We start from the raw sequence: 16,336 nt of genomic DNA on the forward strand, positions 1-16,336 counted from the left end.
AATTATAGATATTTTGATTTTTATCTGGCACAAAACTACCTCCGTCGTCAATTAAATGCTGCTACTAATACTAACTAATAATAATAATAATAACAATAATAATTCAAGTGAATGTTGTTACTTGTCCATTAACAGATGAGTGTGTAAACATTATTTGTATTTTAAAATAAGGGATTGTGAACCATGAGTGAATATATTTTTTCTGTCATTAAGTTTTCGAAGGTAAGAAGTCACAGTAACAGAATAAAGGCGAGGCACTGACATGATCCTAAAACAGATTAGGAATTGGAGAAAGAGAGAGACATTATTGACTAAAATACATTGGGTACTGAGTTTTAGTCACATTGTGAATCTAGTCTGTGTCTTTTATTATTATTAATTTTTTTGGGTTAACAAATAACATCAGATTTACAATATAAATTGATATAGATATGTAGATCTAGCATCTTGGACGGATTTTTTTCTTTCTATTTATGTAACGCTATAGTTTGAGATAGTTGTACACTTCTGTTTAGTACTCCTTAAGGCACATTTAAAGCTTATTAACTTTTTGAAGATTTAAGAGCCGCCTAATGAGGAATCTAATTTTCAAACGTCTGTATAAGAAAAGATAAAAATAACAATAACAACAACAACAACAAAAAAAACAAACAACAGAAAGCAGATACATTTTGCAAGAGACACCTTAATTCTCCTCACTAATTGTGCCAACTAGCAATGTTCTATTGCTCGGTCCACTATTTTTATCTCATAATTCTGTCCTCTAATTTCGTCCATTAATTCCTTCCTTTAATTCTTTCCATTAATTATGCCAAATAAAGCCGTCCATCCTCTAAATCTATTCACTATATTTGTAAGAATGCACACATAATGTACTCAACCGAAAGTCTGAACACATTTAAACTGTGCGTGAAACGGTTACCAGGTTACCGGTATTATGTTCTAGTGTGTCTATCCTATTCCCCTGTATGCCCATCCTTTTCTTATCTGCCCTTACTTCTGCCATTGTGTGTACCCCGAATCAGAGGTTATCCTTTTGATCAAATAACAAAACAAAGGGAAGCTATTCCAAGGTTGCTGTGATTTCCTTCTATTATTCTCCCTTTGGTGTGATGTGATCGCCATTAGTTTATCTTTGCGTTGTTTCCCCTATCACTCTGGATGTTTGAGTTCATTCCCATCAGGGCTCAGCGAAATGTTAAGGAAATTAAAAAGAAATGAACATTTGAAAATCAACGAACGAGCCCTTACATAGAGAAAGTGAATTAGTACATCTAACATAGAACAAATCATAAATAGTCTCCCTCTATACTAGTCTATACCATTCAAAACAGAAGCCATTTATTTTAGACATCAAGGCTTGATCAAGAGAGTGAGAGAGAGACAAAGAGAGAGAATTATTTTTTACCTTTACCTTTACCTATCCCTTAGTCTGTTGGACCGTTGGGGCATCAGGCAAGACTTGTCGACCGTCTTTCTCCATTCCTCTCTTTTTTTTTGCCTTGTTTAGAACCTCTCTCAATGGCAGGCCCGTCCATTCTTTAATGTTGTCCTCCCATCTCTTTTTTCTGTATGCCTCTTCTTCTTTCCCTGGCACTTTTCCCTGAAGGAAGGTCTTTGGGAGCCCAGTAGATCTTGTAATGTAGCCATAGGTTTTAAGCTTTCGTCTTTTTACAATAGTTAGCAGGTCGTCATGGGCTCTGATCGCTGCAGTAACCCTGTCTCTGGTTTCTTGGTTTGTGATGCGGTCTTTGAATGTGATGCCTAGGATCCTTCTTTAGCATCTCAATTCCATTGCGAGGATCCTCCTCCACTGGAACACATTACAATGACATCTTCACTCTATCAAAATTCTTGAACGTTGTCTGGTGTAATGTTTCTACAAGCTATGTTTCCCACACCCATTCTTGGATCAAGTTGGAACTTTGCACAATTGTTTATTTTACAAAAAAAACAAAAAACAATTTTTAAAAATTAACCAATTAATTAATTAATCAGAGGTAATTAATTATATTGCTTGGTATCGAATGCAAAAAAGAAAAATCTACTTATTGAGAGATGTTGCTGTATATATGGAGTTATTCCTCTTATACGTTTTGTACACTTTTTTTACCACTTCCTGTTGATGGCAGCATCAATCAATCAAAACATTAACCAATTAGTTAATCAATTATTGGTAATTAATTAATTTCATTATTTTTATTGAAAAACGGAGCTTATTCCTGCAAAATTGAGATGTATGGATTTAAGGTTCTTTCCCTAATAAGCATTGTTCTTTTTTTTTTTTTTCTTTTAAATGTTTTCATCATTGTTACTTCGCTTGTATTTTGGGTTTCTTCTCATTTCGCTTCTGATATCTGAACTTTTCGCTGTTTTCTAAAGATTCTCAGGGAGTATTAATAAACAGTTTTAAAACATCTACTTAGGATCTGCAAAACATTCTAAAACCTCTCACAGAAAAAGTTTTAGGACTAAAATCAGAATGGCTTCTGAACAAAGAATACCCTACTTCAAAGAATACATTCAACAAACAGTCAAAGTCTAAGACCCCTCTATTAACTTGGGAAGGACTTCTCAAAAGAAAAATTCTGAAAGGTCTACACCCAATCAAAACACATTCAAATCTGTCAAAGATGCCTTCAGCCTCATTACCCACGAAGCCACATCACCCATCGAAACAAACCACATCATTGTGTTTTCCAATTCCAAATTAAAACGTGAAGAAAAACCTAAAACTTGTTCTAAAACGTCAAAATTTTACTATAAAAAGAAATTTAAAAATTATATAGTTCACAATGGCAAAGGAAGACTACACCTACAAATACATTTAAAAAGCAACCACCACGCGATCTTAAAAGATGCTTAGATATTCGTATAGATACTTGTTTTATATTGAGTACGCTGAGCCACTATAGAAATCATTCAATCGCCTCACTGACTTCGCATTTAAACGAACGAGCGGATAGAGAAGAATTTAATGTCTGTCGGGATTTTCCATTCAAATCTTTAATGTCTGGAAAAATAAACTAGATTACATTTGAAAGAGAATCTCTATATAGAGTCCCCGTCGGCCTAGCAAATGAAATCCTTATCTCAGTTTAAAAAAGGGGGGGGGGGGGGGAGAAGGGTTAAATGTACCCAATAATAAGGTATTGTAGTCAAGCTCTATGATTAGGCATGAGTGCAGGATTACACGAGACTAGGCCGAATCAGTTGCCTCGTGTATATTTTGTAGCTGATTATGCCGTCATTCACTGTGGGTCTAGCTAAGATCTCCTATCGATGTCTACGATAGTAATGTCTTCTCCGCCTTCTTTCCACCACTCACCTCACACACACACACCTCAAGGAAGAAACATAAACTCGTTTTCAAGCTACTCACTTTATTAATAAACTGCACGTTCTCATATAGTCTTAATATATATCTTCCTAACAGATTACTTCATACAAATATCAACAACATATTAGTCCAGCCCGCCAGTCTCCCGTGAATGCTCACCCATAGGTCACTAAGGTCAGACAGATACACACCCTTGTGTCTGTCATCAATACTTGTATCTGTCATCAATACTTGTATCTGTCATCAATACTTGTATCTGTCATCAATACTTGTATCTGTCATCAATACTTGTATCTGTCATCAATACTGTTATCTGTCATCAATACTGTTATCTGTCATCAATACTGTTATCTGTCATCAATACTGGTATCTGTTATCAATACTGTTATCTGTCATCAATACTGTTATCTGTCATCAATACTGGTATCTGTCATCAGTACTGGTATCTGTTATCAATACTGTTATCTGTCATCAATACTGTTATCTGTCATCAATACTGTTATCTGTCATCAATACTGTTATCTGTCATCAATACTGTTATCTGTCATCAATACTGTTATGTGTCATCAATACTGTTATCTGTCATCAATACTGTTATCTGTCATCAATACTGTTATCTGTCATCAATACTGTTATCTGTCATCAATACTGGTATCTTTCATCAATACTGTTATCTGTCATCAATACTGTTATCTGTCATCGGCTATAGCGACGATCGTTTCAGTTCTCCAGATGTTTCTCAATCAAAAAAAAAAAAGTTTCTGTCAGCGGCTTCCCCCTAGGCCGTTGTTGGCAATCAGAGTTGATTGTTATATCGCTTGCGCGGTGGCCCTCTTTTACTCTAGTCTCACGGATCGCCTTGGTCATTCCCCACACGAGATAAGTGTCTGCTCCGGCGCAGCTTCTGAGCAATAAGAAGTGTTTCCACACTGACCACACCGGCTTCCATTCGAACGTGGTTATTTGTAATGGAATGGTTTCCATTTGAAAATCTTACTATTTATTTAGTCCATACTGCATGTAAGTAATAGTGTCAGGGTACTAGTGAAGTGAAATGATACTCTGGGTGTTTGTAGAGTTTGTTCAATAGTTTTCGTAATCCCAAGTTGAATAAAAGTGTTTTTTTTTCCCTTGTATTTCACAAAGAGTATTTCTGTTTAACTTATATAAGTACATCCTGCTATACGGTGGAGTCATTAGACATAGTCTTGACATTATCACATGGATAGTGATCGCATAATGTCATGATAAATCAATTCATTTGAATTTAGTGTATAAGAAAACCAAAGTGTACTACAGGGACTAGTAGAGAGAGAGAGAGAGAGAGAGAGAGAGAGAGAGAGAGAGAGAGGGAGAGAGAGAGAGAGAGAGAGAGAGAGAGGAGAGAGAGAGAGAGAGAGAGAGAGAGAGAGAGAGAGAGAGAGAGAGAGAGAGAGAGAGAGAGAGAGAGAGAGAGAGAGTGTGTGTGTGTGTGTGTGTGTGTGTGTGTGTGTGTGCACGCGTGCGTTCGTGCGTGTGTGTGTGTGTTCTTAATGGTATATATTTGTTGATTTGACCTCTGATAGAACAAAAAAGATTCACTCCCTGAGGAATACCCTAGTTGAAACGTTAGGCGTGGCTGGACATGTCCGAGCTCAATCAACTCGTTTTTAAACCCGTGTCGTCTGCTCAAAACCTGACGAAACATTAAAACCTAAAGTGAGAACAGGTAGCGGGTCAAAAGGTCATGACTTCAGTTAATAGATCCATTTAACCTGTCAATCAATAGGTCAAGCAACACACGTGTCTGGCTGTGGCGTAGCGAGGTGTGGGTTCGGGTTCTTCTTCTTGAAAGTGTCAGGTAGAGTTGAGCCTTCCGCTCTTGGAACTCCAGGCCAACAAAAGTGAACAATATAATGATGCCCACCCTGACCCCCGCACCCTGGTAAAGAAATTCGAAAGTTGAGTGTGACAAAAAGCAATATGGTGTCATACTTATGTCCACGTTCTAATAAAAACAAACATCAACATATGTACCACATTTGTGCAAGTAGGACTTAATAGTGTCTTGACACTCAATTCAATAAGGACTTCTTACACGTAATAGTGTAGCTATGATTCGTTCTTGGCTACCATGACAGGCTTATCATACATAATACGCAGACGTTTTGTAGGGCCTCTACCTGTGACGTTAATATCGATAACGATAACCTATTGAAAAAACAACAACAACTTAAATACAAATGTAGAATCTATTTCTCTCTAACTAAAACAAGATTACAAGGAGAGTTTGTGTTATCACAAAAACTCAGAGGCGGCCCCCGTCTTATTCACCAATGGACTAGGAATATTCAAGTCATAGTTTTGTTTTGATCGTTAAAAGTAATAACATTTGAAAATCATTGGGCACTAAAATAATAATTATAAAAGAAAAAGAAAATGAGTTTTTATCAAACATATGTACTTTTTCAATTACAAGTTGTTGTTTTTTATATATTCATTAAGTCAAGTTCCCTTTTCAAACCTTGTGGTCTATAAGGCAGATGATGTAAAGGTCATCTGTTTCTGTGGCCTACGGTTTACGAAAGTGTCAAGTGGCCAGCACAACGACTTTTACGTCAGGTACCCATTAAAGCTGGGTAGACTCAGAGGCGCCCAAAGATCCCGAAATCCCAGTCTTCACCAGGATTCGATCCCTAAACCCCCGGTTCGGAAGCCAAGCGGGTTACCATTCAGCCACCAGATTTATATTTAAATTTTAAAACAAACAAGCAAAATACAAGCTAACGCGGTAACCACTCTGCTAGCTAAGAGACTATGAACATGGAAGATTGAATAGTTATCTAGTGTTTCTATTCCATGTTTGTGTTCACTCTGACGACAAGCTAAAATAAAGGGGACTAATTCAGCTTATACCACCACTTCAGTCAAGTACTATTTCTTTCCTTTGTTTAAGATATCAAACAAAATAATTGATTACCACTACTTAATTAAATAATTGGTTAATTTTTTAAATAGATTCTTGTGTTGACAGGCAAAAGAAATCATCGTGCCAAAATTGAAGCTTGATCCGAGATTAGCTGTGGGAGAAATCACGTGCAGACACACAGACACAGATAGAATGAGTTGATATAAACTTTGTAAAAAGATATCGAGTTTTGATACACACAGTAAGAATTGTTGTATTTAATATTAACTCGCATTGATAAGAATTCACAAGGAAAAAATAAAATAATATAAAACAATTTAAGGACCAATCCGAACTCTATGTCACTAATTTCGTACAGCCTAACAGTACATAAACCAGTGTTGGCGCGAAAACATCAATTTAGAAAGTGATAATTCCTAACTTCGTATCTGATTTTAGATATTATTCTGGCCATACAGTGTTATCATAAACTGTCGAACACAAGACAATGTCAGTATGTAGCTCCTCTCTACCCACAAGAAAATTATAGTGTAGAATAAATGATAATTGGACCATTTCACATCCACATTACAAGAAAAAGGACGCCTATTATAAGCTATCTCGACATGACCAACGCATAATTTTTCGACTCAGGACCGGACACAACAAAATGAGACAACATATGTTCCGGTGGGGACTGGACTAGCGAACTATGTTCATGTGCTGCACCACCAGAGAATGCTGACCATGTCTTTCAAAGCTGCATATTATATCAAGAGGCTCGAACAACACTCTAGCCCCAAAACCCTCCTATAGAAGAAAAAACTATACGGAGAACTTCCTGATCTGGAAACCACTGCGTGTTTCATCTCAGATATAGGATTGCTGATCTGAACCTTCTGACATGAAAAACGGGAACGAAGCAGAAGAAGAAGAAGTAGATAGCTTTTAATGTGCTTTTGATTTTTCTTGAGTGTGGAAGGAGGCAAAATATCATGGATTCATCACAGAGTTTATCAAAGAAAGTTCACTTGGCAAGATGGCATCCATGTTAACAATGCATTCTCTAGTTCAAGTCCTAATACCTGTAAAACGAGCTCTAATTGACGTCAGACCTACACGAAACATCACACCCATAGTGTATGTCTGACACAGTAACACTATGTCGCACAGCTTTATTTACATCTGTACACGCTTAGCAAACGTCGAGAGGCTCTAATGCAGCCAAGGAAAAGAAAAAGAATGACATATTGTGTAGAGAAAACAGAAAAGTCAGGAGAAGAAGCGAGCAAAAATAAAAACAAAAACATTAGCTGAAACAAGAAAAAAGAAAAACCTAAAGCAACCAACGAAAGTAAAACATTGTATATGTATACAAATCAGGGGGAAGTAACTGAAAAAAAGAGTATGAGGAACAATGGGAAACAAAAAAGGTGAACAGAAAAAATAAAAAAAAATGTGTCTTTCTTGTCATTGGCACAAATGTTGGCCCCCATTATGTGAATAAATGCTATATAAGGTTATCTCCTTGGCCGGTCTTAGGCCACTGCAACCTATGCAGTCACTGTGGGCCCCGCGCTTTCATAGGCCTCGAGCTAATTCTAGGTGTAATTATTAATTTCAAAATATATACGAAAAATTCATTCCTAGAAATTTCATGAGTTTATAAAAATCTCCAGAAAACAAAATTGTCATTGTGGGTGTCATTCATTGCGGAAAACGCCATTCCTACGCGCCATAAAAGAAAAAAGGCATTATATGCTTTCATGTAATAAAATGTAATAATCAGGCGTATTTTCACTTTAATCGGAAGTTCCAATACTTTATTTATTACTTTTATAGTCACTGGCATATAAATATGCCATAGGTTGCAAGGTTCGTAAATTAAAGTTAATTTAATAGCAATGTTGTACTTAGTAAAGAATGAATACAATTCAAAGTCGATTTTTTTTTCTAATACAATCTCTTAATTATCACTTATTATCCTTATTCCCACCCAGACTAAGCCCCGTGCAATCAGTTTCGCATAGGGCTCCGCAATTGTTAGGACCGGCCCTGATTATCTCCATCAATAAGTTTGAGCTAAAACTTATTGACAGTACTTAAATTTAGGCAATCGTTAATTATTTCAATATAATATGATGGGATTGTGTGAGTAGAATTTAGGATGTACATTCAGAACTATGTCTAATGACAAAGAATTCCACGGTATTGTCAGAAATCCTCTTGTTGGAAATAAAACACTTTAAATACTTAAGTTGAAATCATAAAAATACTAAACACACAAGTAGGACTTAAAACACACAATAGAATTAAATTTCAATAGTAGACTCACAGACGGTGGCATAGTTAACTTTTTTTTTATCAAATCCTTTTCGTTAATTTTTTTCCCTTTTGATATAGCGCACCAAACCTATATAGCGCACCAAGAGTGTGTAATTTCCAAAGAAGTAAAGCAAGTGTCTTCTATAACTTAATTTATAGTAACCATCTTGTGTCTCCAAACCATGAGACCTTGACGCGTACGTTACAAGACACGAATGAACAAATTCCTTCAGAGGTAAAAGTTAACACAGAAACACGAAGCAAATGACTATACTAACTGTGGGTGTGATGTTGCTATGTGCTTGGATGAGTGTATATGGGGGATTGAATAAAGACTAATGAGGTAGTTAAAGCTTTGAATAATGTAAAAAAATTTGAAAATACATTTTTTTTTAAACTCTCATTTTGACGTACCACATACACGTGACTTACAATCTGCTATTCTTTTGACATCTACCTGCCGTGACCTCGATGTGAAAGAGCTGGGTTTCACGTGCTACGTAATACGAGCTTTACAGGTCTAGTTTGTTTTCGTTTTTTTTTTTTTTGTTGTTCATTCAGATGCATACAGCAAATAATAGATTTGAATCTTACTTTTAGTTCTTTAATCTTTTTTTTTGTTTGAGACATGTAAGTGGGTTTATTTCAGGACCAATAACTTTTGACAAAGATCAACACTCACACACACACACACACACACACACACACACACACACTACAACAATAAACTGCCGAGCCATGCAAGAGAAAGTCAGGACGTCTCATGGAGACAATCAGGAATGTTCCCGAGATGTCTAGACCTGGAGAACAAGCAATAATTCTTGCAATCAGCCAAATGGTGGCTAAACCAGTGCAACTATGTCATACGTGAAGGCTTGTAATTTGACTGGGGGCGAGGCTGGCGCCTGAAATTGTAAAATGTCTGCCGACGATCAACGCTAGACATCGTCAAGATCCAACTATTGAATGGCTTAGCCCAGATAAATGAATCATAAGTGTAGCCCCAAATATAGTCAAATCTTACAAGGTATAAAATGTATAATGTATTATAGCTTAGAGCAATTGGTTTTTTAATGCTTTCAGTTCAACACAGATAAGTCTTTATGGAAGAAATGGAAGTAGTGACGGAATGATTGATGTCAAGAAATAATATTAATATTGCTGGAATCCTATTGGCCAGATTTAATTGAGACCCTGTGCTGGATTCTTGTAGATTTCTCTTACCATAGCTCGAAAATAAATAAAATATACTTAGTTCTAAATCAGCGATTCTCAACCTTTTAAGCTCGGCGACCCCTTTATACAACCCCCCACTCTGCCGCGACCCCTTCCCCACCCTCACACACACACACACAACGCTAGAAGAATAGACAAAAACAATCCATATTTTCGATTGTCTTAGGCGACCCCTGGCAAATCGTCAATCGACCCCCCCCAAAGGGGTCGCGACCCACAGATTGAGAATCCCTATTCTAAAAATTAAAGTACATCTATCACTGAGTCATTACGACAATTTTAAACATAGTCTTGAATTCTATAACATTTTCTCTTTAATGGAAGAAGCTGTTTCTGTTACTGGTTGCATCGGTTTATAATCATTTCTCTTGTTTTTAAAACAAGAATTTGACAAGTTTTTAGAATTTCTCTATTCAGCTTGCAAATTTATGGGCAAAACATTGACACGGTTCTAGAGAACGGCTCTAAGAATTTTCTAAGAAATGTGACAGTTGTATCCCTTTGGGGAAAGAATTATCTGGAAAAATTATGTTTTCTCTTAACCCCTAAAACGCGTATGGTAGTTTAGCCTCTAAACATCAGAATTGTAATTCCATTTTGTTTGCACCCCACTGAAAAACAGCTCAGCACTTTAAGGGTTAATGTAAGTGTAAAGTCTTTTTAACTTATGGAAAATTATTTAGAATAGATATCTCAGTGTTGATGTAAATGATGTTTCAATGATTAAGTAAATGATGTCTCAGGCTCAGTGAAAGTAAAAGATGTCTCAGTAATGAAGTTAATGATGACTAAATGATGAAATAATGTCAGAGATGAAATAAATGATGGCAGTTATGGTATAATGGAAATTGAGAGTATTGTTAATTACAATGTTGACGGTAATTAAAGCAATAATAATCACGAAGACTATGATCTTGATCACAAACACTTAAAAAATAAAAAATAAAATTTTTTGTAAAAAAAAAAAAAATCTTCTAGTCCAACTTTGGTTACAGTTACGTTGATTCATGCATTGCATTTCTGCTACTTTGGTTATTCCTATCAAAAAAAAAATCATTGAAGACAGATCGACCTTGACAGCAAGTGTTACCCAGGATAGAACAACATCAGGTGTTACCCAAGATAAAATTAGACCAACGTTATTTCAGATCAAGAAACTGGTGAGCCAGTCAAGGTCTCAGACTACAGAGGACGAACGCATCAGGAAAAAAAAAAACAACTCTCTAAACGAAAAACCTTTTCGAACCCGATATGCCATCCAAAGAATCGTAAGATAGACAAACATTTGTAAACTCTTTTCTTGGAGTTCGATCCAAAATTGAATCTTTCACTCCGATACACATGGTCCATGTTTTAAGTTGTTTATAAGAATCGATACCAACACTTACATCTAAGTTGTTTTAGCAATGGAACGATACGGTATTTTTCAAGAGTGGACCATTTATAGAGCGACATGTTTTGATCAGATATTCGATGGAAAGAAGGATGTAGCCCCATAGCAAAGTGTTTACAGAGCTGGTTATAATTAAAGAGTCAATGCTACGAAAAACTATGCTGTATCTATCTATCTATCTATCTATCTATCTATCTATCTATCTATCTATCTATCTATCTATATACTGAAAAAATATACAATTAAGTACAATGCAAAATACAATAGTACAATACAACACAATTAGTACTCCATTCTCGAGTTTATCTATAGATAGATAGATAGATAGATAGATAGATAGATAGATAATAGATAATAGATAATAGATAGATAGATAGATAGATAGATAGATAGATAGATAGATAGATAGATAGATAGATAGATAGATAGATAGATAGATAGATCGAGGTCGAGTGTTACAGCCAGGTCAGTGGAACTTTCCCTAATGTGAAAATAAAAATACAAAATTGAATGAGCCTCATAATACAAGATAGTCTATGTTCAGTAGAATACGGTTATTGAGGAACCTGACCAGAATATGACTTTCGTATTTAAACAGTGTGTTAGATCCTTAGAGACGCATTGGTATTTCTTACACCAGGACAGCAACGTAAATCTCTGATGCTCTTTCCAATACGCATCTATCAGTAGATCAGGTCATTGTATTGGTCCAAACAGTAAATTCAGTTTGACTACTATTGTATGGAAGACACGTGATATAGCCAGGTGTTTTATTCACTTTCTTTTTTAATTTATATCTTTTTTTTTTCTTTTATATTGTTGAAAAAAAAGAAGTTGTGTTTTTCATAACTTTCTTCTTGAATTGCTTCCCTTTCCTTCGTTTGCTTTCTTAATTGCATTACACAATAACTAATTGCTCCTTGTTTCTGCTCGCTAATTGGTAAAAACATTTTGTTCCGCACGTTTTGTTCTGTCTTATAAGAGAAAATAAAAGGCTGAAGTATTTCCCCAGCTTGGATTGTTACACAACATAGAGGACGTGAGGAGATCTCCCCAGCTTGGATTGTTACACAACATAGAGGACGTGAGGAGATCTCGCCAGCTTGGGTTGTTACACAACATAGAGGACGTGAGGAGATCTCGCCAGCTTGGGTTGTTACACAACATAGAGGACGTGAGGAGATCTCGCCAGCTTGGGTTGTTACACAACATAGAGGACGTGAGGAGATCTCCCCAGCTTGGATTGTTACACGACATAGAGGACGTGAGGAGATCTCGCCTGGTTCAATTCTTTCAATGTTTCTCGCTGTAGAACGGTCTTTTGTGTGTGTGTGTGCGCGTGTGTGTGTGTTTCCTGAGGAAATGTAGTAGCTGATCGCTGCCTCTATTATAAATGTTGTCATCCTCTGCCCTATTCTAGCGTGACGGTTATGACACTCTAAGTCTAGTAAGATGTAGGCTTATGTCTTTAATGGTTTGCGGGAATTTAAAAAAAATAATGAGGTAGATGTAGATTTCAGGCAGGCGAAATAAAAAAAAAAACTAAAAAAAAACAAAACATTTAGGTCAGTGATGCTTAACTTGTTTTTAAAACACGTGACAACGGGTCGTAATTCCGACCATAGAAACATATCGTACAAGGAGATGCTCTCTGTTGAGGACAAGTTTGTAATTGATCAGATCCAATACTAAACTTAACACGTACATGATGGAGGATAATCTGGGAGTTACAGAAATAAAAAAAAAGTATAGAAAAAAAAAATACTTTAAAAAAGGCGTTTATTTAAGGGAAAGAATTCCTGGTAAAATTTTTCAATGCTATAAGAGTTATTTCCCTTTTTATATTCAACAAAATTAATTAATTACCATTATTTTAATACCTATTGATACATTTTTTTAAATTGATTCATGTTTTGTTAGGAAATATTTATTAAGTGGTGGCCAATGCATAGATTTTTAAGTCTAAAACAGTGTTTCTCACACTTTTTATTAACAGAACTATTCACTAATTCTAAATAATTCACGGAACACTTTTTTTTTTTTTTTACAAAACTTACATTAGATCACTGTACCGGTCGGTCTGGCCAAAAGTTTGTACACGTTATTTTTCCCACACCCAATCTCGGATCAAGCTGAAATCTCGCACAATTATTTTTTTTACCTGACAACAAAATAATCTATTAACAAATTTAACCACGTAGTTAATTAAACATTGATAATAAACTATTTAGCTTGGTATCTCAAACAAGGGAAAAACATTTTACTTGACTGAAGTGGTGGTATATGCTGATTAGTCCCCTGAATTCTTAGTGAACACAACATGATCAATAGGTTGAAACTAAAGAAACAATAAATAACTAAACAATCGTCCATGTTTATAGGCTCTCCACCAGCAGAGTGGTTGCCCTTGTTGGTCTGAGAAGCCTGAGAAGACTTGAACCATGAGTTCGAATTCAGGTCGTTGTCCCCTTATTTTATTTTTTTTAATTGCTTTTTTTTTATTATTAGTCTGGATTTATTACACATTTAATTACATGACTGATCCAAACTAATTGATACAAGTACGCTTAATATAAGCTTGTTTTTTAAAATAGTATTTTTTGTTTTTTGCATTTTCTTTGTATAGAGAAATTAACTCACGTGGTTGTCTACAAGTTATTATTCCAGATGTTTGTGAAAGACCTATTCAGGCCTCTCAGAACACAATAGAGAAAGTAGCAATTATGTTAGGACTGTGACACCCTAAATATGGCCCTCGACGTGGTCCTATACAGCCCGACGAAACGTCGGTACAAAGTATAGAAAACCCCATCCCCCCCCCCCCCCCCCCCAAAAAAAAAAAAAACGGTTGAAAATGTTTCTTTACCAAGATTAGAGCCGTCACTTTTTCTCTGATGGATTCGTACGGTGAGCTTTACCATTAGTGTGCTTATGAAATTGGTCTCTGAGTGTAGAATCTACCAGAAAAACTGAATGCATCTTAACTTGAATGTGGAACATGATAAAAAAAGCCAACATATATGATTTGTCAAGAGAGTGTGACTGGCATTCTGATACGGCATTTTTGGTTTGAGTCGTGAATAAATTTTTGATAAATATTTACTAAGAAGAGAAAAGAAAATGAGTCGGAAGTTACTCATATGTTAAGTAAAGAAATGAAGCCATTTTCCAAAGTGTAAAAAAAAAACTAACATCAAATATTCCATGAATAAATGTAAGTAATAGATACACGGGTTTCTATTAAAATATTTTTTTAGATCAATTTCATTTAGTTTTTGCATCTTTTCTTTGATTTGGCCTGCGCCATGAGTGTTGGAAATTAAAATGGATAGCAGGTCATAGTCTGGGCATCACTGGGTTAGGACTATGCGTTAAATTGGGATGACTGAATGTACTCAATTGTCTTTAAACAAAATAGTCACATGTGCCACTATGTTTTTATGTAGATTAGTAATCGACTAATTACCTTTCTTCCCACTTGAACACAGATATGCTCCCACACAAACATAGTAGCCATCATTTTTGTTTTGTAGAAGTAATATTAATGAACACAACTGATATAAAATGTTTGCCTGGGGAGTAGATAGTAACTGGTCGCCGCGTAGATGTAAATTGGTCAACGAGTAGATTGTAACTGGTCAACGAGTAGATGGTAACTGGTCAACGAGTAGATGGTAACTGGTCAACGCTGGGCAGACGGGAAATCTTTTGATCAAAATAAATTTAATAACGCCTGGAATAGTTAGATCCTACAGCTACACGTTTAATTGTCGAACAAATACAAAAATATGTATTTAACAAAAAGCTATTTTATAACACAAATGTACAAAAATCTCACTTACCAACTGTCCTAGGTGTCATCTGTACCATTGAAATATAGATAATGATTCTCCCGTAAAAATCCTTTAATGAATTTTTATTATTTAGTACTAATCAGCCACATGTGGTTATGACAGTTAAATCACAGCTTTTTTTTATTTTTGTTTTTTTGGGGGAGGGGGATTGATGGCTCTTTTGTTTGTTTTATATTTCTGGAATTTCTTAAATCATGTTAGAGATCGCACTACCAAGCCGTTGCTACACTTGCCCCGCACAGACACAAACACATCAGGCACTACAACTGAGATGAATGAATCACAAATAGTATTCTAATCCGCGAGTTGATGCGTATTGAGATTGAAAGAGAAAAAGAGTTGGACAGTTATTCTAACGCATCCCCCCCCCCCCCCCCGCCTCCCTACCCTGACACGTTTGAATTTCTCTCTACCCTCCACCCGGCGTAATTCCCCTACCTGCCCCCACCCCACCCTACCCGCATTTTTTGTACCTCCTACCTTCAAAACGTCGACACACCGGCCGGCCACTCCCCCTTTCGTATTTCCTTTACAAACCGCAGACCCACCCAGATCGTGTCTATTGTAAAACTCAGTAGCTATTGTAAAAAACCTGGCCGAAGAGAGGTGGGAGAGAGAGAGAGAAAGAGAGAGAGAGAGAGGGAGAATGAGGAGGTGAATTTGTTCTGAGAAGGGGGAGAGAGTAACCTGGACAGGTACTGTGTGACCTGTAGCGTCTCACTTCTACCTGTTAGTCGACGTGACATGTCTGAATAGAATTCCTCTCAATCTAAATATAACATTTTATTCTAATTTGGGGTAGTACACTGCTCTCTCATTCTCTCTCCCTTGTTCTCTCTCTCTTCTCGTTTCCCGCTATTTCATTATACTCTCTTTCAATCTCTCTCTTACCCTTTAACTTTCTTGTTTTCTATGAATATATACTTACTAGCACACTGTCTTTATGCTGTAGCTGTCTTTCTTTAATCAGTTTCTCTCTCTCTCTCTCTCTCTCTCTCTCTTTCTCTCTCACTCTTTCTCTCACTCTCCCATAGTTCCATGCCTCCTACAGATGGTTTGGTCCACGACGAATATCTAATAATCTACATTTATGAGAACGATAATACTTACTTTCACGTTTGACAAGGTTTATATCAACTCTGGTCAAAAGTTTGTATACATTATTTCTCCCACTCCCAATGTCACATCAAATTGTGCACACTAATTTCTTTTACCTGACAATACAAGAATCCGTTGTTTTTTTTTAATAACCAAATAGTTAACTAACTATTGGTAATTAATTATTTTGTTTGGAATCTTGA

General features: G+C 36.1%; 1 protein-coding gene across 1 annotated transcript in view; it reads right to left on the minus strand.

The window, feature by feature from the left end:
- The window catches only part of LOC106065209 (carbohydrate sulfotransferase 11-like), an 84,682-nt gene extending 69,348 nt beyond the window's left edge, over positions 1-15,334 (minus strand). Inside the window, exon 1 of the mRNA XM_056003475.1 lies at positions 15,024-15,334. Within this exon, the coding sequence (XP_055859450.1) occupies positions 15,024-15,051 (28 nt within the window). The 5' untranslated portion in view covers positions 15,052-15,334. The remainder of the gene's footprint in view (positions 1-15,023) is intronic.
- Between the last annotated feature and the right edge of the window lie 1,002 nt (positions 15,335-16,336).

This window comes from Biomphalaria glabrata, chromosome 11, assembly GCF_947242115.1.
Source record: "Biomphalaria glabrata chromosome 11, xgBioGlab47.1, whole genome shotgun sequence".
NCBI classification, from domain to species: Eukaryota; Metazoa; Mollusca; class Gastropoda; family Planorbidae; genus Biomphalaria; species Biomphalaria glabrata.